This window comes from Tupaia chinensis, unplaced genomic scaffold (assembly GCF_000334495.1).
Source record: "Tupaia chinensis unplaced genomic scaffold, TupChi_1.0 Scaffold149658_1, whole genome shotgun sequence".
Lineage (NCBI taxonomy): Eukaryota > Metazoa > Chordata > Mammalia > Scandentia > Tupaiidae > Tupaia > Tupaia belangeri.
The window spans coordinates 425,691-452,062 of NW_006209503.1; the positions used below are offsets into that span (position 1 = coordinate 425,691).

Consider the following 26,372-nt stretch of genomic DNA (forward strand, 5'->3'; position numbering starts at 1 on the left):
ATGACTTTCCTGACAACCTAGTAGAATATGTACAGCAAAATACAATTATCATTTAAAACATGTACTTAGTGATAATTATTGTGGATTGCAAAATGCTGAGTAACATTCATTTTCATTAGTAAGTATATCACAATCCTAAATAGAGGCATTCTAAGTTAATTTCAGTATATTTCTGGTAAGTAAATCCATTGTATTCATTTACTTAATCGATGAAAATATTTCTACAGGAAATGTTAGCCAAAAGCTAGCTAGAAATAAATAAAACTTCTCTTTCTTAATAAACAAACAAACAAACAAACCTATTAAAGAAAAGAAAAAGTGGAATCAGGCCATGGTGTGGCTGGACTGGTGTGGGAAGTCACAGGATGGTGTGCTGGCCCGGAAACTCCTTGAGCAGACGAGGTGTACGATCTGGGCTGGCTGGGACTGGAGGTGGACTGAAGTACAAGAACCCTGAGGACTCTGTTTGGGACTTTTTGTCTCTCTTTCTCTCTCTCATGGAAGAAGTATACTTAAAATAAGCTCACGAAATAAAAAGAGAGCCAATGATGTGCAGACCACTCAGAAGAAAAGTACAACCACCATAGTGTGAACTAAGGAATCTGTTTCCACTCCCAATTCTCTTTGAAAAAATTATTTTAATTAATCTCATTACCATTTTTTAATTTGCTACATGTGAACTCACCATGAGAGAAAGAGAGAGAGAGAGATAGAGAAAGGGATAAAGCAGGATGCCAGGTCCAGGACTCAAACCACAATAAGCCACGTGGGAGTCCAGCACTTTAACCACCAGGCCACCTGCTAGAGACTCTAGTTCCAATTCTAACTCCTTTAAAACAGATTATACAGGGACCAGCAGTTAGCATAATGGCTATGTCGCTGGACTCCCACGTAGTTAACCATGGTTTGAGTCCCAGACCCGGTGGCTTGAACTCACGCTGGGCGCGTGTACATGCGTGCCCAAGATCCCGAGAGGAGAATGGATTGTGGGGTGGCCATCCTCTCTAGGGTGTGATTTCTCGCTTTCTATCTCTCTGTCTCTCTCTGTCTTTCTGGCGAGCGCACGTGCCCTATAGCGAAAAACCTCTCAAAAAAACAACAACAACAAAAAACAACAAAAAAACCCCACCAGATTATACAAACAAGAGTTGGAGCTAGAAGTAACAGGACATGAAAACCAGGATGCTAGTGGCTTTAAAATTTAAATGTAAGGTGGCAACAACCATGATCTTAAAATAAGACAGTAAACATCTAAATCATTAGGTTCATTCTATCTGTGGAGATCTATATTACTTTGGAATGAGAGTTATAACTACTCTCTTCTATATCATTTTTAAAGTGGGGAAACAAAAGTTGTCAAAATATCAAACTTACAATTCTTGTAGCAAGGTTGTCTGAAAGGCTTTCCTTTTGAAAAGGCAACTGCCACTATGAGGTACTGAAAACTGGAGATAAAAAACACTGTGGTGTTTTCATAATTTTGTATATTGTGAGCATCAAGTTCAGTTTCATTGTCTGAATGTGAAGAATTCCAATGTAGGCTTCTTGATGTATTGCAAGCACTAAAACACAAAAAGTTTTGCTTCAGTAAATATAAAACCAATTTAAAACATTTTAACCTCAACTTCCTCTTGGATCCCTGTTATAACAAACAGAAATAAATGGCTGTTTATAGCAAACCATCTAATAATACCATGAAAAAAATTTAGGACAAATATTAATGGAAAAGTTTTAAGGATATTTTTCCTCTGTAAGCAGCTATTCCAATCAGTTAAAAAAAAAACTAGAATGAAATGCATATTAGTAAGGTTCCTTCACTTTTTGCATTCTTGGAGTTATTTTAATAGTAAATAGACCATGTACATGACATTTGCTCTACCACTTTTTAGCCATAACTGAGAAATTATTATTTAACCTCTCTGAACCTATTTCTTGCCTTATAAATATGAATGCCAGCTGCTACATCACAGGCTACTGTGGGGATTGCGAAAGATGACTTGAGTAAGTGCCTAGGCAAAGCACTTGCAACTGAGATGGCCCTCAATCTTCTCTACCCTGGCTCTGCCTCATTTCCACTTGCAGGAGAACAACACTGTCAGATACACACAGAACTAGGTACAAGAAGCCCCAATATCCATTGCTAAAACATTCACTACTACGCACACATGTGAGAGGTAACAAAACATTAAATCTGCTACAAATGAACCCTAGAAAGATCCTCAAGACAACCCCACCTTTTCCTTTTCATGTGCAGTGTTTGTACACACCCATAAGAAAACAAGATTAAATTTCTTTTTGGGGGGAGAGGTTTTTGCTATGGAGTGTGTGTGCTCGCCAGAAAGACAGAGACAGACAGAAAGCAAGAAATCACCCCCCGGGGGGATGGCCACGCCACAATCCCTTCTCTTCCATTCTCCTCTTGGGATCTTGGGCACATGCGCACACGAGTCCGGCCTGAGTTTAAGCCACCGGGTCCGGGACTCAAACCGCAGTTAGCAACATGGGAGTTCAGCAACATAGCTATTATGCTAACTGCTGGTCCCAATTTCTTTTTCTTTTCTCTTTAGAGATTTTTGCTATAGGGTGTATGTAATCACCAGAGAGACAAAGAGAGAGAAACTGAAAGTGAGAAATCACCCTCCCCCCGGGGAGGGGTGGGGGGACACGGACGACCATGTACCAGTCTCTCCTCCTCCATTTCCCCTTGGGATTTTGGGCTCCCAGGTACATGCACTTGGCCGGAGTTTAAGCCACTGGGTCCGGGACTCAAACCGTAGTCGACTATGTGGGAATCCAGTGACATAACTATTATGCCGTCTGTTGGACCCAAAGTTCTTAAAACTTTTAAAGACAATCTCCCTCAATCAGGCAAACTAAAACTTCATGTTTACATCTGAAAACTTAATCCTATGAAATTATGTTAGTAAATAATATACACATTTAATCACTTAAAATAATGTTACCATAATTTGTAAACTGTAGAATATCCTACAAATAAACAGAAGAATAATACCTTTCTCAAAATTGAGATTTAATCGTACACTGGGGATAGAAAAGTTAGAAGTATAGACCTTCTGGGTTTAGAAGAGACCCTCGAGATTAATTCCAATGTTATCATTTCACAAATAAGAAAAGCAAGGTTCAGTAACAAATTAAGAAATTGGCCTAAGGTTCACATCTTAGTAGTAGTAGACCTCGCCAGAACAATTTCCTACATATGAAAGGAGTTATCATGATATAAAGGCAAATAGAGGCTACATTAGTTTAAGCATTTTAAATCGAGCTACGTGCAAACATTTATATAAATTTATAGATTTTTTTGTTGTTGTTGGGTATATATTTATGTGTGTTCGGTATTTTAGGGTGTTTAGGGTCTCACTGTATTATGATCTTCCTACTTCAGCCTCGAGTAGCTGCAACCATACAAATGCAAGAACACTCCCAGCCTTTTAGGGTGGGCAGGCACCTATGTGGCCTCAGCCTTCTGAGAAGCTGGCTCATTCAGCTACCTTACCACGCCACCAGGCTCAGTTTTACATAGCTGTACCTTGTACACATTTTACACAGATTCTTGCATGTAATAGCCGACTTACTCTGAATGTGGCTGCCATACTTCATACCAAGGTTGTTGCTTGACCCAAAAAAATCCCAAAGATTGAAATCCAATGCAGATGATAATCTGAGACAAAACGGAGAAGAGAAGAGCCCCGGATATAAGACCTGAAGGTGGCCTTTGTGCCACGAGTTCCTTCCAGGCAGGATTTAAACTCACTATGTTGAAAAGAAAATAAGCAGAGATTTGTATCTAAATTAATGTCACTATAAAAGCCACAATTAAATCCATTTAGAACTTTAAAAACTTGTTTCTAACAGTTTTTTAAAATGAATTTTAAAACCAAATAAATTTAAATGTTTATATAACATTAGGTCACCAAGATAGTCATGATGTATTTTTCTACTTTTTTTATGCAAAAGTCATGACTTTCCCAACAACCCAATAAACTCCCAAACCAAGCCACATGTCATACCTAACTAAATCATCTTGAAAGTGAACAATTTAGGCTTTTTCAAAAATGGCTCAGGAAGGGGCCAAATAGAGCTACAGAGATAAAATGCAACACTCTATGAGGCAGATCCACATGGGCAGGTTCCTGGTTGGCATCTGCAGACCTTCCCAGGATGCCAGGCATTTGCATGTCCATGAGCTGGGGTGGGGGAAGGGGTGGTTGAAGCTGGGAGTGGATCATGGCATTAGGACCTTGCCAGGAATACTGTATCTGTCTCTCTTATTCATGGTATAAATAAACTAACTTTAAAAAAATTGCCTTAGGGCCAGCTCTGTGGCCTGGTGGTTAAGACAGCTGAATCCCACATGGCCAACTTTTGAGTCTCTGACCTGGTGCTTGAGAAACACACCAAGAATTGTATGCATGGGTGCCCAAATTCCCCAAAGGAGGAAAAGATGGAGAAGGGATTACAGTGTGACCATTTCTCATGGAAGGGTGCATTACCTCTCTTCCTGGAGAATGCATGTACCCTCTAGTACACATACACAAAAATAACCATGGTACTTTTTACACTTCTATTGAAATTCAGAGAAAAAGCTAATACACATTAAAAAAATATATACACACACACACAAAAACTAAAAATTAATCACTACTCTTATAAATAAGTCTGTTATTATTTCCTGAGTCCTTAATAACAAAGCTATAGTTAATATTTCTTTCCCTTAAGACATTAACAAAAGGGGCCAGCAGGTAGTGTGTGTTGGTTGAGGTGTTGGATTCCCACATGGCTGACCATGGTTTGAGTCCTAGACCTGGAGGCTTACTTTCTCACTTCTCTCTCTCTGGTGAATTAAAAAACAGCAATAAACAAATGAAAAAAAATCTTTATTAAAAAAAGACATTAACCAAAGTTTGAAGCAATATAAACACAGCAGTAAGATTAACAAAGGCTTTAATCACTTATTAACGTAGTTTCTACCAAGTTTTCACTCTGTCAAGTTTCTCTTTCTCAGACCAGCAGGTGGCATGGTGGTTAAGGCACATAGCAAGCCACAGTTTGAGTCCTGGACGTAGTAGATTGAAATCATGCTGGGTGTGTGTGGATGCCCAAAATCCTGAGAGGAGAATGGATTGCAGTATGGCCATCCCCCTGGCGGGGGGTGATTTTGCACCTCCCCCCTCTCTCTCTCTCTCTTGGGTGAGTACACCTGCCCTAAGGCAAAAACCTAAAAAAAGAAAAAAAAAAGGTTTCTTTCCCTTTATAATTACAGTTGACCCGGAACAACACAGTCTGAACTGCACAAGTTTACCTCTACGCTGAGTATCCTTTTCCATAAACAGTCTGGAAATATTTTCGGAGATTTGCAATAATTTGAAAAAACTTCAGTTTAAAGAAATGTAAACATATATATAGTATTAAATTATAACTGCATACAATTTGTACAAGCCAAAGATCTGATGGGTGAGGGACTAGAAAATGGGGATCATGGCATGACCAGACCTTTTGGAGGGTGTTCATTTCCCTCTCCTCCTCACATGCACACACGCATACTCTATCATGAATAAAGAAACAAATTTTCAAAAACATTAGTTTGTACTAGACTTTTTTTTCTTTTCCCTTTTTTTTTTTTTGAGGGGTTTTTTCTATAGCGCGTGTGCGCTCACCAGAAACACAGAGAGAGACAGAGAGACAGAAAGCAAGAAATCACCCCCCAGGGGGGATGGCCATGCTGCAACCCCTTCTCCTCCATTCTCCTCTCGGGATCTTGGGCACGCATGCACACACGCCTAGCATGAGTTTAAGCCACTGGGTCCAGGACTCAAACCATGGTCGACTACATGGTAGTCCAGCAACGTAGCCATTATGCTAACTGCTGGTCCCAGTTGTACTAGACTTCTATAATAACTTCACAGCCATCTCCTGTAGCTATTGCAGTGAGTCCAAGCGTGCATCTGTTTAAAATGTCCTGTAACACTAATCATCTCCACGTGAACAATTTGTCTTTCTAATAAACTGCATATTGCAGTAAAAAGCAGTATTTCTCATGGTTCTTATGTACTGTTCATCATTTCAAGTGCAACAGCATCAACCTGGAATAATACTGTGAGGCCTATAGCAAGTGTCACTAGTGATGCTGGCAGCACTCCCAGCAATCAAAGTCATGACATTACAAGAAAATCTTAGATCGCCTGGTATATACCATAGACTGGGTTCTGTAGGTGCAGTTGCCTGCCATTGCAAAATAAATGAGTACTCATAAGAAAAGAACATTTGTGAAGCCATCACTGTATCTACACCCTCAAGCCTGGACACCTTGCACATCTTGTGACTTTTTTTTTTAACCTGATATTTAAAATGCAGTGTTTATGAGGATGCAGGTAAGAAAGAAATACCTACAGGCTCTAATATAATTTGAGAAGAGGTAAAGTCATTATGTGACAACTTAAAGCAAAAGGAATATGAACGATCTAAAGCTGAAGAATTTATTGCCAGCACTGGCTGCTTTGATAACTTTAGAAAGTATGGCTTAAAAAAAAAGTCAATGGGAACCAGCAGTTAGCGTAATGGCTGTGTTGCGGGACTCCCACGTGGTCGACCGCGGTTCGCATCCCGGATCCGGTGGCTTGAGGCTCACGCCAGGCGTGTGTGCGTGCGTGCCCAGGATCCCGAGAAGAGAATGGAAAAGAAGGGACTGCAGCGTGACCATCCCCCCTGGGGGGTGATTTCTCGCTTTCTGTTTCTATGTCTCTGTCTGTTGAGCGCACGCGCCCTATGGTGAAAAATCTCTCCAAAGGAAAAAAAAAAAAAAGTCAAGATAACAGGAGAAGCAGCTTCTGTCAACCAAGGACAAGAGTTCCCAGATGAAGGTAAGATCACTGGGGAGAAAGGATATCTGCCTATATGTTTTGTTTTTCAATAAAAAATTTTTTTTTCTTAATGATGGAGTGCTTTTGTGCAAGTAGGAGACAGAGTGAGCATGAGCACCCCTCCACAGGGTTTCTGCATGCTATCACTCTCTCTCCCCAATCCTCTCACTCCTCAGGATCATGAGCCCGGCATGTTTTCATGGCGATCTGCCATCCTGGGGATCTGAACCCATGGTCAGCATGTGGCTTCCAGCATCACAGGCCTTAGAAACTACATTCCTAGACTGCTTGTGCACAGGTTTTTAATGCAAACAAAAGTGTCCTATACTAGGAAAAAAATGCCACAAAGAACATTTACTGTAAGTAAGAGAAATAAGCACCAGGACTTAAGGCAGAAGGGAATAAACATACTACTATATTGTGCAAACGCAATGGACTTTATGATCAGGACTTCCCTCACCAACAAAATCGCTGACCTCCAAGCGTTGAAAGGAAAAGATAAATGCCAGCTGCCAGTGTCTGGTTGTACAACAAGACCTAAACACCGAGAACCTGGGAGAGTCAGGTTCAACCCACCAGCCCACCTTAAAAGTCAAGTGTGATAGTATGTGCATGTAGTCCCAATTGGGAGGCTGAGGCAGGAGAATCACACCCAAAAAAAAGAAGGGAAGGCAGGCAGGTCAGGGAACTAAAGCCAACAGTGGAAGAGGATTGGGGCTACAAAGGATCATTTGTAGAGAAATGAAAAAGCAAAAAAGTCAAGACAGAAATGACGACACGTTTCCATAAATGTCATCACCTGCCTCCTTTCCCACTTCTCCCACCCCTGAGACAATAAGACCAGCCCTCTTCTTCCTCCGCTTCAGTCTACTCAACATGGAGATGGCAATGAAGACCACTGCCCCTGCCCAAGGGCAAAGATACAGGGTGCTCCAAGCAGAAGGGCTTTGGACTGAAAAAAGGCAGACAGATAAAAGCGGGGTCAGACAGACCCGGCATCTTTGCTGGAGAGCACCATGGCCCGTTCTGTTGTTCTGTGCTCAATCTTTTATAGGGAAGGCAAAGCCTTGTGCTTTAGCTGTGGAGCCCCTCATGGTTCTAAAGCCTCTCCTGGCCTTCTCTGGCTAACCACAGGTTTCTTCTATCTGTTAAGCCCAGCAGGAGATGATGACTTTGCTTAGAGCTTTTGTATGTTGTGTAGCAATAACACAAAGACAGTATCTACTTTAAGGCACTCCCGGCAACCACGATGATGATCCACTTCCATTTAATGAGGAGAAAATGGTCATCAAGCCATGCAATTAATATGCTTACCTGTTCTGTATGTCTCCATTTGCACATCTTACAATTATATGACAAGAATTTCATTAATTTTTTTTGTGCCATCATGTGTCATTGTCATTGTCAATGCCTTAGTATTCATCATGAAGTTCATGGTGTACAAGACAGTATGGAAGTGGACGGCCTATCCTTACACAGGCATAAGGTAAGTGATATTCAATATAAAATAATGATGCATAGGTTTTCTTCCTATTTTATAACTCCTTTCATAGCATTACATTACCACGTAGCACTGCTCATGCTCTTTTCAACTGGAGAACAGCTGTATTAGACCATCTTCACAGGCATTTTCCATTTTGTTTAGTTTTGTTTTGTTTGATTTATATAATTCACATATAACTCATATTATGAATATGACTGTATGCCTTAAGTCTCCATTGATTCCTTCATTAATAAACAGGCCTAGGTTACCATGATATAACTGCATTGATTGATTAAAGCAATCATACCACTGCTGCTTGGTTTCAGTACATGAAACCTTGTATCTCTAAGTAAATATAAATTTCTTTTCACGTTATCTTTTCATTTATTATTTCTGGTGTTGGTAGCACATACATCATCTACAGTGTTCTTTATCATATAAGATAATTCCAGGGCTGGTACTAACAGACAATTCATCCTGTAAAAGGCTGACATAAATTTATATTAATGTGGTACAGTACTATATTCTCTATTCCTTATGGTTTTAATAACCTTTTCTATAGCTTATTGCACGAATACAGTATAATAATATATATATATGTTATATATATATTTATTTATTTTTAAAATTTGCTACAGTGTGCACATGCTCATGAGAAAGAGAAAGAGAGAAGGAAAATGAGAAAGCACACCTCAGGGAAATGACTCCACTACAATCTCGTCTCCTCTAATCTTGTTTGGGGACTTTGGGCACGTATGTACAAGCAACTGCCACGTTTTCCAAGCTGCTGCATCCAGTACTCCAACTGCATGCAGTTGGCATATGGGAACCAGGTGCCCCACACGGGACACCATTAGCTGGCCCAGTCATTTATTGAGAAGTCAAGGTTCTATTGGGGCCAGCAGGTGCCATGATGGTTAAGGTGCTGGAAATCCACATGGCCAACTACAGTTTAAGCCCCGGACCCACTGGCTTGAAAATCATGCCAGGCCTGTGTACATGGGTGCCCACAATCCCTAGAGAAGAAGGGACTGTGGTGTGGCCATCCCCATTTGGGGGGTATTTTTTGCTTTCCTTCTTACTGTCTCTGTCAAGTGCAGGCACCCTATGGCAAAACCCTAAAAGCCGTATGTATGGGACCAGACGGTTGCAAGGCAATAAAACAAGACACTCTGTGAGGCAATCAATCCCTCATGGGAAGGTTCTTGTAAAGTCCAAAGACCTCCCTGAGTATGTCAAGTATGCACTTGCTCATGATCTGAGGTTGGCTGAGGGCCCGAGGTAGACTGCAGTATGAAGATTTTGGGGGATGCTGTCTCTGTCTCTCATGTTCATAATCATCTACTAAAGACTGTATGACATACTCAGTGGTTCTCAACCAGAGGCGATTTTCCTCCCCAGAAACATTTAGTAATGTCTGGTGATATTTTCAGTCACAATTTAGAGAGTGTTACAAGCACGCAGTGGGATGGCCAGAGATCCTGCTAAGTGTACTACAATGCACAGAACAGAATTATCCCCACAACACAGAATTATCTACCAAAAGATGTCAGTAAGACCAGAGTCTCACCATCATCTAAGATCAATATTCTCTCTATATTTGCTATCTTTTTACTGTTAAGAAAGACCTTTCGCATCTCTCTTGTTTATTCACTTCCAAAATGGGCAGACTTGTAAATTTTCACGTGGTTCTTATTACCATTTTTATTTATTTTGAGGTTAATATCACCAATATCCTGTGCTTCCTTGTATGATGAATCTTGAAGGACACAGCATCATTTCTGTGATAACACTGAAAACAATTCATAGCCTAAATCTAATGGGAATAGATAAGATAAACTCAAAGTCACTGACCTATCACATTTTGTAAATGTCAATGTCTAAGACACTACTCCAGGTTATAAAAAACTAAAAAGACATAGTGAAAACGAGAAAAAAAAAGAAATCTGTAGGCCAGGATTACATCTTGATAAAGGACTGGGGGGTACAGTTATTACTGAGACAAATGATGATATGGACATATGGGTTTTAGACTAGATAATATTATATCATTATTACAGTTCCTGATCTTTTAACTGTGTTAGTTATATATTTTTAAAAAGGCTTTGCCTTTTTTTGGTAGGGGAGAGATTTTTACTATAGGGAGTGTGTGCTTGTCAGAGAGACAAAGAGACAGAAAGCAAGAAACCACCCCCTGGGGTAAGGGCCACACCACAATCCCTTCTCCTCTCAGGATCTTGGGCACGCATGCACACCTGGCATGAACTTCAGGTTTCCAGGTCTGGGACTTGAACCACAGTCGGCCATATGGGAGTCCAGCAACATAATCATTATGCCATCTGCTGGTCCCAGTGCTTTGCTTTTGAAGACATACTAAATAATAAACTATTCAAAGGCAGAGACACGATGACTCAAAACTTAATCTCAAATATTCACTTAAAAAAATGGAGAAAGGACAATAAACTAAATAGGGTAAAACAGAAACAACTGGTACTAAACACATTTACAGGGAATCTGAAGCGGTATGAGTTTTTACAATTATTGACATAAATTTACCAAAGTTTAACAGGTCACATCAGAATTTCAAATGTTTTGAACTAATAACAAAAACAAACAAACAAAAATACTCACTTGTAAATACCACAACCAAAATGATTGCCAGATCAATGAAGAGAAACTGGAAGTCTCCAAGGTTACTTAAGATCTACAGAAATAATTTTTAAAACATAATTAGTTTTCAGGAACTGTTTTTTAAAATAGAATTACCCTTATTTAACTTTATTTATTTTAATTTGACCAGACCGGGGCGGGGGGGGGAGAGAGCAAGCTGCCAAGTACAGGACTTGAACCGAGGCCGGCCAGGTGGGAGTCCAGGACCCTTAACCACTACATCATCTGCCGGCCCCCAGGAACTATTTTTATAGCATTAGCCCCAGGTTATTTGTCCTAATAACAACAATTTCAAAAAAATTACACTTGGACATGGTCAAAACCTGAAACATTTGCCTTTGAAATCAATCAGATATATATTCATAACTGCTTGACTTAAATATGAATATATAAGGCATCTTCTTAAAATTCACTCAATAAAAACCTTTCAAAAGTTTTTTTGGGCAAAAAAGAGAACACCCCACAAACTTCTACACATAACATTCAACATGCTTGGTGCTGGCAGATTGCATGGTGGCTTAAGTGCTGGACTCCCACATGGCCAACTATGGTTTGAGTCCTGGACCTGGTGGCTTGCTTTCTTACTTTCTTTTTCTGTCTCTCTGGTCAAATTAAAAAAAAAAAAAAAAATAATAAAGAAGATAAAATAATTATTTTTTAAAAATTCAACATGATTAAATATTAGTATCTAGAAGCTTCCTTAATACTTCACATCATCCCTTCTGACACCTTCTACAAATGGTAAGAAGGGATAGTCTCTGACTCCTTGGGATCTCACAATGCTCATTTGCAGAAAATCTACAGAGATCACTTTGACCATAAAATCTGGTAAGAGTACTTACTGGATACTATGGTTGCCATTTTTCTTCCGATTACATACAGTCCTATAAACTACCACTAAACCATGGCCTTTTTCTGTATAGCAAAGTTACCTATAATTCTAAAATGTAACATAGCTTGACACATTGAAGAGTTTAAGATAAATAATCTGTACTAATTGCAAAAAAGAATACAATCATCTTTTATTCACAAGATTTTAGCCATAGTTGTTACCCAAACAGAAAATATTCCATATTGAAATTTTCAATCTGCTATTTAATATTTACCATCAGTAAATTTACTGATATTACTTACATAAAGTCCATTAATAGATACATTCAAATCGAGCATTCGTGCTCAATATTAAGTTAGGTTTCTTATCATTAAGTACACAATGTTAGTAGTACTCACAGAATACAAGAGAGTAACACTGAAGTACTGGATAATGCTGTACAGGGCCATAAATTTAAACACACAGAAGGAAGTCATTAGAGCAGCACGGCCTTCCCTGTGAAAACAAATGTTGGCACCTGAATAGAAGCATGTTAACCCCCTCCTCCAAGCCAGATGCATCTGACAGATGAACCTCAATTTATCAATAGCTACCACGAGGTGCTTACCTACCAAAAGAATTAAGCCTAAGCTGGACTGAGTGAGTAGTAGCAATCGATTACTAGTAGGTCCAATTCAAATGTGCTAATATACCATTAAACAAGCTTACATTACTTTCTATGATTTTTCCCTTTTACACTGTTAGAGCAAGATTACAAAGAGGTAATGTGAAAATGTTCAATTTGTACTACCTGATAAGGTTTGGCACACAGGAAATACTAGGAGTTTTAGAGGTAAAGGGAGATGCCACCGAAGCCTCGAGCTCTGATAAAGAAATGCCTCCATGTGCCCTCTTCAAAGCCTAATGGTTTCAAAAAAACTGGTTAAGTTCTGTAAACAGGATTTAGGGTAGAATAAGAACTATAAAAGTAAATCGCAAAAGTTATACTTACACCACAATCATTTGCACCATCACCGCACATCCCAACAAAGTAACTAAGGAACAAAATAATTTTAAGATTTTACTTATTTCTTAAAGTAAACAAAATTCAACATATTAAGATTCTCCTTGGGGCCAGCAGGTGGTGTGGATTCCCAAATGGCCGACCGTGGTTCAAGTCCCAAACCTGGCAGCTTGCTTTCTCACTTTCTCTCTTTCCTTCCCTCTCTAGTCAAATCAAAATAAATAAATATACAGTCGAACAAAATAATTTTTTTTTTAACAAAAGATTTCTCCAATATATTATTAATAAAAGCTAATAACTTAGGACAAGTAGGTGGCACAGTGGTTAAGTCGCTGGACTCCCACATGGCCAACCATAGTTCAAGTCTGGACCTGGTGGCTTGTAACTCATGCCAGGTGCGTGTGTGTACATCCCCAAAATCCCAAGAGGAGAATGGATTGTGGCGTGGCCATTCCTCCTGAGGGTACTGCTCACTTTCTGTCTCTCTCTGGCAATTGCACACACTCTATAGCAAAATTAAAAAAAAAAAAAAAAGAAGCTAATAACCCAGGATTCTTCCAGTGGACCTAAGGAATCTTTTCATCAGACACTAGCCTACAGTGAAATGATGTGAGTTATAACCCTAGTTTTCATAATATGGGTGTTATCATTTTGGTGTCTAAATTTCCTCATCTTTGGAACAAACAATTAGTGCCTGTTAGTACTAATAGTCTTTAGTACTTACTTTTAAGGTTATCAGTTAAGATTTGTCATTTAGGGGGAACCAGCAGTTAGCGTAATGGCTATGTCACTGGATTCCCATGTAGTCGACCGCGATTCACGTCCCGGACCCAGTGGCTTAAACTCATGCCGGGTGCATGTGCGTGCGTGCCCAAGATCCCGAGAGAATGGAGGAGAAGGGATTGCGGCGTGACCAACCCCTCTGGGGGGTGATTTCTTGCTTTCTGTCTCTATGTTTCTCTCTGGCTGGCTGGCAAGCGCATATGCCCTGTAGCGAAAACCTCTCCCAAAAAAAAAAAAAAAAAGATTTGTCACTTAGGACCTTGAAACAGAACTGCTTACTAAAACTATAAAGTGGCTTCTAACAAGATAGAGAACCTAAGTAAATCAACTCTATCTTATAGGTATTGCCTGGAGGAGGAATCAGGGATACTGTACTTCAGCTAAATGAATGAGCGCATAAGCCTCAAACCAACAAAATCCTGGCTTTTGACAGAAAGTGGAATATGGAAGATTTACTGCTGAGTAAAGCAAGCCAGGCCATGAAGGAGAGACACTGTATGTCCCCACTTAATATATACCGAACGTCCGCACTCTATAACTGAAACAGACAGGCTAAAGGATGTACAAACACAAGAGATGGATGTGAATGCCAGATGTGGTGTGTGTGGAGGAGTGGGGCCTGGGGAAGAACATTTGGAGGAGGGATATGGAGACAGCACTGTTGAGACAGGAAGGTAGTATTGTTATATTTTGATCAACTGGACCGGGGAGAAATGCTCACATATTGAAATGATCACCTTTTAAGCTAAATAATGTGATTGAATGTATTTAAAAAATGCAAATTTAAAAAAAAAAAAAAAGGGTCTTGGGGATGGCGTGGTGGTTAAGGATCTGGACTCCCACATGGCCAACTGCAATTCAAGTCCTTGACCTGGCAGCTTGCTTTTTCACTTTCCCCCCTCTGTCTCTTTAGTCAAATTGAAAAATAAAAATTGAGACCAGCAGATGGCATAATGGTTGTCACTGGACTTCCATGTGGTCAACTGTTGTCTGAGTCCCAGACCTTGAGGCTTAAAACTCACACTGGGCACATGTACGTGTGTATCCAGATCCCAAGAGAATGGAGGAGAAGGGATTACAGCGTGACCATTTCCCCTGGGGGGTGATTTCTCACTTTCTGTCTCTCTGTCTTTCCAGTGAGTGCACATGCCCTATAGCAAAAATCTCTCTTAAAAATAATAAAAAGTAAAATTATTAATTCTTAAAAAAAAAAAAAGGTTCTGAAAGTCCTCACCTATTATGGGTGACAACTGATATATATTTTAAAAAGCGCATTACTTGCTTTCCTGGGTTTGAATAGGAAACTATAGTTGATAAAAAGTAAAAGAAGAAACATCCATCAATACTTACTCTACATTTTGCAATGCTTCTACCAATTGCGTCTTCTGATCAGGTGCCATGCGAGCAAACACAGTACCATGCAACATCAACTAGAAAAAATATAAATTTCTTAAATATTATTTACACTGGGGCCACCTAACCATCCAGGGGGTAAGGTGAACTGGATTCCATGGCTGACTACAGTTCAAATCCCAGCCTGGCAGCTTGTGTGTGCCCAAAGTCCCAGTGGAATGGGGAACTGGAAAAGAAAGGATTACAGTGTGACCATGCCCCACTTGGGGGGCTTTCTCCTTCTCCCTTTCCTCTGGCGAGTACACATACCCTCTAACACTTAAAATACAAATATGTATATAACTATAAATACAATTATGTGTATTTTTATATCTATCAATATGTGTGTGTGTGTATATATATATAACCCCCCCACACACACACACACGCAATATATACGAGAACACACAAATAAATCCAGGTAACTTACCTTGGGAACAAGGTCCTGAAAATGCTCTAGTATTACTGAAAATGATTTTCCATTCATTGCAAAATGATAACGAGTCAGCTGAAGATCCTCTAAGTTATCATGAGCCAACTTAATCGGAATAGCCTGTGTATGAGACATTCAGAACATTCTCTAGGCAACTAGACAATCCTATTTTAGACATATTTGTTCCATATCATATTTTTTCACTTGATATTCATATGAAACAGTGATAACTTACCATTTATTCAAAGCAAAAGAAAATTAAACTTTAACATGATCTATTATATATTTAAAAAAGAAAAAAAGAACTAAGACTGAATTCTAGCTGCAGTTGGAAATAATCCAAAAACCAGTATCAAAGACATTCTTCATCATGTATCACTAGATACTTTTTAAAAAGGAAAAAATGTAATTACTGTAAAAATTAAACTAAAATTACTTTTCTTTAAAATTAAAGTAGAATCAACCCATGTCCTACTGGTTAAGGGAGCTCGATCCCCCATATGGTGGCCAACTACAGGCTTAGAGCCCTGAATCTGGTGGATTGAAAAATAGCCTGGGTGTATGTGCACATGCGCCCCAAATCCTGACAGGGTGGAGAATAAACAAGAAGGAACTGCAGCCCCTCTGCCGGGGGCTATGCTAGCTCCTTCTTCTTCTGTGTCTCTGTGGAGTGCACATACCCTATAGCATATTTTTAAAAAGTTAAGGTAAAACCACTTAAAAAAAAAATGTGGAATTCTTATATAGATGGTTCCGACTTACAATGGTTTAAACAGTTTTTTGACTTTACAATGAGTTTATCAGGTCATAAGCCTGTCATAAGTTGAAGGACATCTGGCTTACAATGGTTCAACTTTCAACTTTACAATGTGTTTATGGGGGTATTAAATGCATTTTTTGCTTATGCTGTTTTTGACTTATGATGGGTTGGTCAAGATGTAACCCCCTCAAAAGCATCTGAACTTTAAAACTATGGTTCTTTCTGCACATGTGCATGTGTGCTCAGAATCACAAGGAGAATGTGACTGTGACATGGCTGTACCCATAGGAGGTAATTTCTCACTTTCCTTCTGCCTGTCTCTCTCTGGTGAGTGTACTCACTCAATAGCAAAAACTGAAAAGAAAACAAACAAACAAACTACAGCTCTAAATTTGGGCTAACAATATTTAAACATTGAGATTACCAAGTCTAACCCAGTCTCTAATTAATCCAAATCTCTGAGGAGACAGGTCAGGCTTCTGTTTTCATTCCATTTTTATTTCATTGTGTATTCATGCACCACTTATTTTTTCAGACCAAATTCAAAACAAGCAAGCTTCAAGGGGAAAAAATTAATCTTGACATTACCTCCGAGTCAAGTGCCGATGAATTACTGCACTGTGTTAGCGAGTCTGCATAATGCCAATTTATCTTGGCAAGTTTCCCATCCTTTGGAGGTAATGCTTCAGCAATAATCACTTTATCCTGAGGTAGAATCATTCCACAGTCTCTAGCCACAGAGACAGCAGTCAGCATGTTGTCACCTAATTTTCAAAATATTTTAAATGCATTAAAGTTGAAATGGAAACGTGAATGTATCAAACTAGTATTTACTAAGAATTTACAGTCCCCATGACCAGACAGCAGAATGAGAACAATGTATGGGCCTTATCCTTAGAGTTCAACAAAATAAGGGCACAGTTACCAGAGAAAGCCCCATAAAATGCAAGCACACATATGCTGAATAGCCAATATTAGCATACACAATTTTTAAAACTTTTCAGTCACGTAGTATTTATACGTATATAGCACCTGGCCCAGTGCTACATAGAAAGCAGGTGTTTGCTGAAATAACCTAGTAGGGGGTGACTAGTAGTTTGTGCAAGAACCCTAGCACAGTATCAGAGAAGAGGATGCATTCTGCAACATTACACAAACTAAAAAAAAAGCAAGTAAGAATAGATGTAACAAGAAGCAAGACAAACTGTCTAAGTCAGAAAGGACTGAAGACAAGGATAGGATCACAAGGGAGAGAAGTAGATCAAAGTCTGGAGGTCCCACAGCTACCAAAACAACCAGGCAAAATACTTTCTCCCACACACTATTCCCAAAGGTGTCTTCCTATGTCCCACGGGACACAAAGCCATATGTTCTTATGACAGAGAAAGAGAAGAAAATGGGAAAGTGCCTTGAAAGAAGAGACATTAGAACAAAGAATTGCTGAGATGCTAACAGGTTCAGTTACCTTGAACTATATTCTAAGATGTATGCTATGCTCAGAGTCTAAAACAAAAATGTACTCAGGCCTTATCCATGTAAGTCTTACTGAACACATAAATGCCATAAAGTAGCTTAAATCTAATGACCTGCTAAAAATAAAAATAGAGCTGCTGCAATTTCACACAACTAAGGAATAGAAACGATCTAATATTTATTATTAACAGTATAATATACCTAGAAAATTATATGGATGTAGAAGTCACAAAAACAAACCAAAAAATTGGCTATTTTCACTGCTGTTAATTCAAGTCAGGACAACAAATATCTTATATATAAGAATTTAATTCTAACAATTAACTTAATCATTTTCTATACACCTGACAGTTATTATATTCTAGAAGAGGTAACAAATCTACAAATAACACAAGGCAAGGTACAATAAAGAGGTGCTATAAGAAATACATGATTAAGGAGGGAGAAAAGAAAGCAGTTTAAATTTTATAGTGGGCCTTTCACTAGTTTGCTATATCTTTTTTTTTTTTTGAAGAGATTTTCACTGTAGGGCGCGTGCGCTCGCCAGACAGACAGAGAGAGACATAGAGACAGAAAGCGAGAAATCACCCCCCAGGGGGGATGGTCACGCCGCAATCCCTTCTCCTCCATTCTCCTCTCGGGATCTTGGGCACGCACGCACACGCGCCCGACCTGAATTTTAAGCCACCGGGTCCGGGACACGAACCGCAGTCGACTACGTGGGAGTCCAGCGACATAGCCATTACGCTAACTGCTGGTTCCCGCTATATCTTTTATAAAAACAATTTGCTGAATCTCAGAAAGAGTATTGCAAAGTTATGCCTTAAGAAAATATTCACAGATGAAACAGGACAATGTAGGATGGAGTCACTAAATAATATGCTTTTGTAACTAACTGTTTGTTCCTCAATATGATGTAACTTGAATTCTAAGACTCTTGCTCAATTTTTTTTCAGTGTTCTTTTATAAAGTCTAACCTGTAACCATGACAGTGCGAATGTTGGCTTTATGCAAATCTTCAAGTACTGCAGGGGTTTCTTGCTTTAATTTGTTCTGCATTATAATTAATCCCATAAAGTCCATGCTGTTTTCAATGGCATCTCTGCAGAAAAAAGAAGTTTTAACATATAATGGTTTAGTCAAGAGAACAAATATTGTTCTCTTTATGTTGATAAAGTTATAAAGTAAAACATTTACATGCTGAGTAAACCATGTATGTGTTTATAAGTTCAATATCTTAAAAAATTTTAATATCTTAAAAAATTTTAATCTGGAAAAAACAATTCCTAATAAATACATTTTTTAAATTAAATTTTGCCCTTTGAAACACAATGTGTAAAGATCATTTGGAAATGCATATCTTTATAAGATACTAAACAAACTCTAGGACTAAGGAATATTCACCTTGCATCATATCCAAAAATGCAAGTACAAATCTATTCTTTACTATCCCTCATCCAACATATCCTAACATAACTAGTAAAAGGAAATAGTCATACCACAAGCACATCTGATACAGTTACAATAAATCGATTATCAAGTCTTAGATCAATTAGATAAAGCCATTCTTGACCCTAAAATGTGATCTAAGAACCATTAGCTGTCAAACGAGATCCACTTGGGACCCAGACATGGGTCTTGAGTATATTAACAATGAATATATTTACCGAGATGTTATTCTTTATTCTTCAAGTTGCTGAGTATCTACTATGCACCAAGTCCTATGCTAGTCGCAAAGAGGTCAAAGATGAAGAGGCATGATCCCTACCCTCACGATGCTTTCATGGGTAAATAGACAGGAAAACATGCAAAGAGATGCATCCAAATATAATATGCACGTTGATACTATAATGGAGATGATGTCTATTCAGTGACAGTTGTACTCTTAAGAAATCTCAAATTACCAAAATTGCATCAAAGAAGTAATTTTTTTAGTGGGGAAAGGTAGGCTGAGGTTAGGCACTAAAATTTTGGATTTGTAATACCAAGTGATTTTGCTATATAAAAATAAACAAAAGTGCTTCAAGTATACACCTATGAAATCTAAACATCTTTAAAAATGTGTAAGTTAAAGCAATGAATGCTAAAGATATTAAAACATAGTTAGGAAGTTTAATATAAATGATAATGGTGAGGGTAAAAAGAAAAAAAGCCTTGAAACCTGAAACTGCATTTCAAGGCACAAACTTGTATAAAACTACTGGATCGAAAGCACCGAGCCATTTCCTATGAGGCACCAATTTCTAGATTTAGCTGATTTCCTACTCCTCTCTCTCCTGGAAATCTTTCCTTCTAACTAATGAATAGTACCACAGTCAAGAGATAAACACTTAAGCTATAAGAGAATGCTGAAACCTATTCCTACAAAGTAGTACAGAAAGTTTACCACTGTGGTTGAAGGAGGAAAAAAATGAGGATAGAGAGATGGAAGTTAACAGCCAAGGACAGGGTATTCTGGAGAGAACAATGTATCCAAGCACATAAAAGGATGTCTAAATATGACAGAAGAACTATAGACAGCTCAGCCGCAGTGGCTGGTAAAGACACTGCTAACCCCCATAGTCTCAGGCCACATTCAGGGAAAATATACTTCTACAGAATTATGTTTACTGCTCCTAGACTATTTCAGACACATAGTAGGCACAAGAGTAGTACTTAACAAACAAGTTATTACATTTTCCAAAGAGCTGGAAGGAAAACCCTACTACTGTGTTACAATAAATAACATAAGCAAACACAGGCAAACAATCATTAAAAAAATATAATTAGATAATGAAAAATAGTGTGCTTTTATCCCAATCACCTAAAATAATACTGCATTATGTACATCTGTATACATTCAATAATAAATAACCAACTGGGTGCAAGTTATTCTACAAGACTTACATAAACACAAGAGATGTATTATTGGAAAAAAATGTAGAAAAGCCATTTGTCAATCTTACCTGCTAATATTCTGTACTTTATGCCATGTCAATTTTGACTCCAATTTTCTGTGTGCAAGAGCAATCACACGGAAGCCCTGTTTAGTGTAATCTTCTAAAACTTTTTCGAAATCAACAGGAACTTTTTAAAATAAAAAATATCACTGTTAGAATTGCTAACACAAACTTATACAAACACCAGGATTTTACATAAAGTCTGGTTGGTTCCTCACCTGTTTCAGGTTTACACAGACTGGCAATGACCTCAGGTGCTCCTTTCATGTAGGCATCCATTTTCTTACCCCCTAGCACCCTTGCAACCACACTCATACGTTGCAAAGCAGAAGAAAATGGGAACTGGCGAACAATTCCTATCTCATAAATAGCCTATATAATTTCAAAAGATGCACAAAGCATTTATTATTCTTAGGAATGAAAACAAATACACATAGGTAACAAGTAAAATTCCTTCACTTACTGGGAGTTCAAACAGCTCCTGAAAACAAAACAAAACAAGATTAAGTCCGTTTACATACTCAAATTAGGGGAAAAAAAAAAAACACTTAATAGGCATCCACAAAACATTAGTGGAATATAGCAAGGAACTTAGATTATTTGAAAGTAAAGATTCTAGAATCCCCTTCTACCACTTCCCATTTAGGAAAACAAATATCCTGAATATTTTAAAAATATTATGTATCCTAAAAATATTACATTAATTACTAAAATAAACTAAGGAGAATTTTAAATTTCATCTACAAGTCCCAACAGTCAGCATGGTGGTTAAGGTGCTGGACATCCATGTGGCCGACCATGGTTCAAGGCCTGGACCCTGTGGCTTGAAACTCACACTGGTTGTGTGTGCACACGTACGTGCTCAAAATTCCGAGAGAAGAATGAGAAATGGGGACTGAGGCGTGGCCATGCCCCATCGGGGGTGGTTTCTCACTTTCTCTTTCTCTGTCTCTCTCTCCCTGCCCTATGGTCAAAAAAAAAAAATCTACAAATAAAGTCTTTCATATATCCTTTTTATTAAATTCTAGGAAGATATATGGAATTTAAACGGATACCATTATGTATATGAATGACAAGGCACTAAGCAGCTCAATAAACAGGACAGGCAAGTATAGGTACTGAGAATTAAACCTCAACATTTAACAAGGAAGGCCTACAACACAGCAGAGTGACTTATAAATGCAGTTAAAAGTACATGTATCTGCATAAGAGTGAAATAAAGGACATGTGGCTCCTCTCCTAGCAACATTTTCAAATGAGAATCAAAGGTAAGTATCAACAATGCTATCCAGTTTCAATGATTTCCCACCATTTCTTGATTTCCTGCAGGTGTTGTTTCAGGAAGTAGTTGTTTGGGAGGACGAACCACCGTTGGCATTATTCGATTATGGAGCGCTGTTTCTTCTTCAGTTGCTTCTTCCAGAATCTAAAGCAAAAACATCCAACACACTACTTCACAAAATTCAATCCACTAGTCTAATTTTTACATTGAACATTGTAGCTGTTTTCAGTGAACTGAAAAAAATTATTGCCCAAATAACAAATGAGCACTATTAGATAAGTAACTTAAGTGAAACAAAATATAAACCAAACAAGCTAATTAGATACCTAGCACCCCAAGAGAGAGAAGACACAGAAGGAGAAGTAGAAAAAAATGAGACAAATTTCTTTCATTTCATTCCCACAACACAACATGTTGGGCTCAAAGAGTAGCTCTGCAAAAATCAGAATCAGGTTGTTGCAACTGCAAAAATTTTCAGTCTGCCATCCAGGTATTCCTCTCTGCAACAAGAGAGAATTCAAAAGTGTATGCAGCTCAGACAGGGCTACCAGACCCAATGGATAACATAGGTTGCTGCATGATGATTTGAGTGTAGAATTTCAGCTTGAACACTTCTGGTTAAACTACTACCCTAACCCCTTAAAATTTATTTAAAAAACATTTTTTGATGATGGTGCTGGGAACACATATTAAGCACATACAAGAAAAAAAATTTAATTCTATAACTTACAGAATCAATTGACAATAAAATAATGGGGAAGGAACGGCAAATCAGTCAACGTTATACTATTCTAAGATAATTTTTTCTTATATTTTATCATCTCTGAAATTGGGATACATCTTATACTATATGATATCAAGAGCAGTGGTGTCTGGTTATATGAAACCATCCCACTGATACACTAGGTATTTTATGATCAAGCATCAAAGTATCTGGTAAGATCTAGGCAACAAGGCATTAAAATGGTCAATAAAATGTGCTATGTTCAAATTTACTTACTTAAACATTTAAAAAGGACCACAAACACTGAATATTAAATCTACTAAAAATCTGTTGGAAAAAAGCTGTAGCAAGTATCAAAAATGAATCAGTCTTATTTTGCTTTTCTCTCCATAAATTATATGGGACCTCCTTTAGGAATTAATTTTCAAGGATATTATTTATTTTTTTGCCTTTTTTTTTTGGGTGGGGGAGAGGTGTTCGCTATAGGGTGCATGCGCTCGCCAGAGAGAGAGACATAGAGACAGAAAGTGAGAAATCACCCCCCAGGGGGGATGGTCACGCTGCAATCCCTTCTCCTCTCGGGATCTTGGGCACGCATGCACACGCGCCCAGCGTGAGTTCTAAGCCACCGGGTCCGGGACGCGAACCGCAGTCGACTACGTGGGAGTCCAGCGACACAGTCATTACGCTAACTGCTGGTTCCCAGGGATATTATTTATTATGAGTTTTCAGAGGATGGCAAATAGAACAATCCTCCAGTCAGCCATAACTCCCTCCCTTTCAAAATGCTTACCAAAAGAACAAAAGGAGAAATAAAGGTATAAAAGTAAAGCAGAAAAGAAAGCAGGGAGAAAAAGATTTCAAATATGAAAATTAACAGTAAACTAAAACATACTAACTAACGTAAATGTAGAGGGAAAACAGTAGCTCAAAATAAACATCAGAGAATATCAGGAGTGGTAGGAACATTTCTTACCAACCATAATAGCTAGGCTGAGCTAAACTAAACCAAAGAAAATAGTGGTTTTTAAGGCACCTGGATCTCACATGGTTGGCTGCATAGTTCAAGTCCCAGACCCAGCAGCTTGAGAAAAATGCCACATGCATAAGCATGCCTGAAATCCTGGAAGAAGGGAGATGGAGAAGGGACTATGGACTGACCGTTCTCCGTGGAGGGTACTTTCTCACTTGCCCTCTCTCTCCAGCACACACACGGGGGAAATGGAGGAGAAAGGATTGGGCTGTGACCATGTTCCATGGGGGTAGGGCAGGTCCTCTCACTTTCTAGTGAGCACATACATGCTGGCAAAATTTTAAAATACATATATTTCTCCAGTTAGATCTTTGCTAATTACAGAATTCCTTTTATAGTATGAGATAGACTGTAATCAAAACAACTAGCAGAAATAATCTTTCCACAAATTTCATTTTTATAAATTTTTATAGTTACATATACTTTAAAGTATTAAACTTACCCATCCAATGGCTTCAAACATTATCAAATCAAGTGGATCACCAGAAAGCACTCCTTCAATTTTTGTAAGTGAATGACAAGTAGCCATACAAGCAACAAACTGAGATTTTACCAACACCTCATTGCACACATTTTCTTCTGGCAAAAGAAATCTAAATAAAAAATACATTGAATTAAATTTCTAAATCTCAAAACTCAAAGTTTTATTGTGACACGATTTTTCAGGTAACAGAAATAAATCAAATAATTGGGGCCGGCAGGTGCTGGCTGGGGGCACTGGACTCACATATGGCTGACCGTGGTTCAAATCCCAGACCTGGCTGCTTGCTTTCTCATCTCTCTCTCTCTCTCTCTCTTGCTCTGTCCCTCTCTGGTCAAATACATTACACTATCTGCTGTTCCCTAAAATTAAATAATTCTTTTTTTTTTTTTTTTAAAAAAAAAAAAAGAAAGAAAATAATTTAGTTATCTTTTTTTGTTAAAAAGAAGGGGAGAGGGCAACCTTTTAAATCCCAAATTGAGCTCACAAAAAAGCAAATTTTTCACATGTGCCGAACAGTGAAAGGAAAACAAAAGGGGTGTGAACCTGAACTGATGCCATGAGTGCTGGAGGATAAAGAAGATGGGAGAAGGCCATCTCGGTACCCTAAAGACACAGGTCTAACACTCACACAGGAATAGGAAGTGAAGTCCTGGTCCCATATAAAGTGAGGAGCTGCCACTGAGAGCATCCCTCCACCCAAGAAAGGCAGTGCTTTTCAAGAACTACACATCTTTGGGAAACAGGGACACTAGAAAAAATTTGTCTACAGACCTTAAGTCATAACCGAGGGTAAGCTTGTCTCTTCTGCCCCAAGTTTACAAAAATGGCTAACACTGGGGGCCAGGAGGTGGCACAGTGGTTAAGGTGCTGGGTCCAAATGGCCAACTCCATGGTTCAGTCCCAAATCTGGCAATTTGGGGCGTGTGTATGTGTGTGTGTGTGTGTATGTGTGTGTGCATGTGTGCCCCAAATCCCAGAGAATAGAGAAGGGAGTGCAGCATGACCATCTTCCCTGGAAGATGATTTCTCACTTTCTCTCTCTGTTATTCTCTCTCCAGAGTACACACCTGCCCTATATCAAAAATTGAAAGAAAATTAAAGAAGAGAAACAATAATAATAAAAAAAGCTAATATCTACATATATTGATAGTTACTATGAGCCAGACACAGTTCTGAGGACTTTAGATACCTCACACTATAGGAAGGTATTTTATTGGCCCTATTTACAGATGAGGAAACTGAGTAGTCCAAGTAGGATCCGAGGTACATAGCCCATTAAGTAGCAGAGCAAGGACTTATTCACAGGAGGTCTGGTTTCAAGGCCACTGAACTAACCAGGATGGGTTTAGGGTTTGAAAATAAACTACTGCTTGGTCCAGAAATCCCCAAATTATGAAAATCACATAAAGCTTATCTGGCCTCACTGTTAACTGTGGCTCTCAGCCAAGCAGAATCAGAAGTCCTCTAGAGGATAGCTCCCACAATATAGCTACAAAGGAGTCTCAAGATTAACCCTACTAAGGATGAGCTGGAATTTAAATACATCCTAAGATCCCCAGGAGAGTTAACGGAGAGGACAGAATTAGCATCCCCTAAACTTGGAATAAAGAATGGCAATCTGGGGGCCTGCAAGTGGTGTGGTGGTTAAGGGCACTGGACTCCCACATGGTCCACGTGGTTTGAGTTCCAGACCTGGCAGCTTGCTTTCTCACTTTCTCTCAGCCCCTCTGGTCAAATTAAAATAAGAAAAGTTAAATAAAATAATGCTAAATAGAAAAAAAGAAAGAAATGCAATATGAAAGAATGCAAACTGGCATTTTAAAACTGGATTTAGAACAACGCAGGAGGTGGGTAGAGCCAGTACAGAAAGAATCATGTGAATTCTGTTTTCCAACATACAGTTAGGATTGGCAGATTAAGAGAAAACAAAGCACAGGGGAAAGGCCATGGTGAAAGGCAAAGAGGCTAAACACTTTCCAGGATTCATAAAAAAATACTAACCCTTAGAATCAAGAACCAGTATGAGTCCTGGACAAACAGATAAAAAGATCAGGGTGAAATAGCAGAGATCAAAGCTACAAAATTATTTTTTTTAAGTTTTTGCTATAGGACATATGCATTCACTGAAAACAGACAAAGAAAGTGAGTGAGTGAGAGAGTGAGTGAGTAAATGAGTGAGAAAACACCCCTAGGGGGATGGCCA

The 26,372-nt window shown here is 38.7% G+C and overlaps 1 protein-coding gene across 5 annotated transcripts in view; it reads right to left on the bottom strand.

The window, feature by feature from the left end:
- The window catches only part of ATP13A3 (ATPase 13A3), a 102,383-nt gene that overhangs the window by 17,272 nt on the left and 58,739 nt on the right, over positions 1 to 26,372 (bottom strand). For 4 of the 5 annotated variants that reach the window (XM_014585363.2, XM_014585364.2, XM_006171452.3 and 1 more), the window contains 15 exons: positions 24,128 to 24,278; positions 21,956 to 22,072; positions 21,110 to 21,127; positions 20,865 to 21,018; positions 20,653 to 20,773; positions 18,685 to 18,809; positions 16,823 to 16,998; positions 15,472 to 15,594; positions 15,000 to 15,079; positions 12,855 to 12,897; positions 12,654 to 12,763; positions 12,262 to 12,358; positions 10,993 to 11,065; positions 3,594 to 3,771; positions 1,375 to 1,562 (listed from right to left, as the gene is read on the bottom strand). In XM_014585363.2, the coding sequence (XP_014440849.1) occupies positions 1,375 to 1,562; positions 3,594 to 3,771; positions 10,993 to 11,065; positions 12,262 to 12,358; positions 12,654 to 12,763; positions 12,855 to 12,897; positions 15,000 to 15,079; positions 15,472 to 15,594; positions 16,823 to 16,998; positions 18,685 to 18,809; positions 20,653 to 20,773; positions 20,865 to 21,018; positions 21,110 to 21,127; positions 21,956 to 22,072; positions 24,128 to 24,278 (1,754 nt within the window). The remainder of the gene's footprint in view (positions 1 to 1,374; positions 1,563 to 3,593; positions 3,772 to 10,992; positions 11,066 to 12,261; positions 12,359 to 12,653; positions 12,764 to 12,854; positions 12,898 to 14,999; positions 15,080 to 15,471; positions 15,595 to 16,822; positions 16,999 to 18,684; positions 18,810 to 20,652; positions 20,774 to 20,864; positions 21,019 to 21,109; positions 21,128 to 21,955; positions 22,073 to 24,127; positions 24,279 to 26,372) is intronic. The other variant, XR_003548395.1, reaches the window with a different exon arrangement.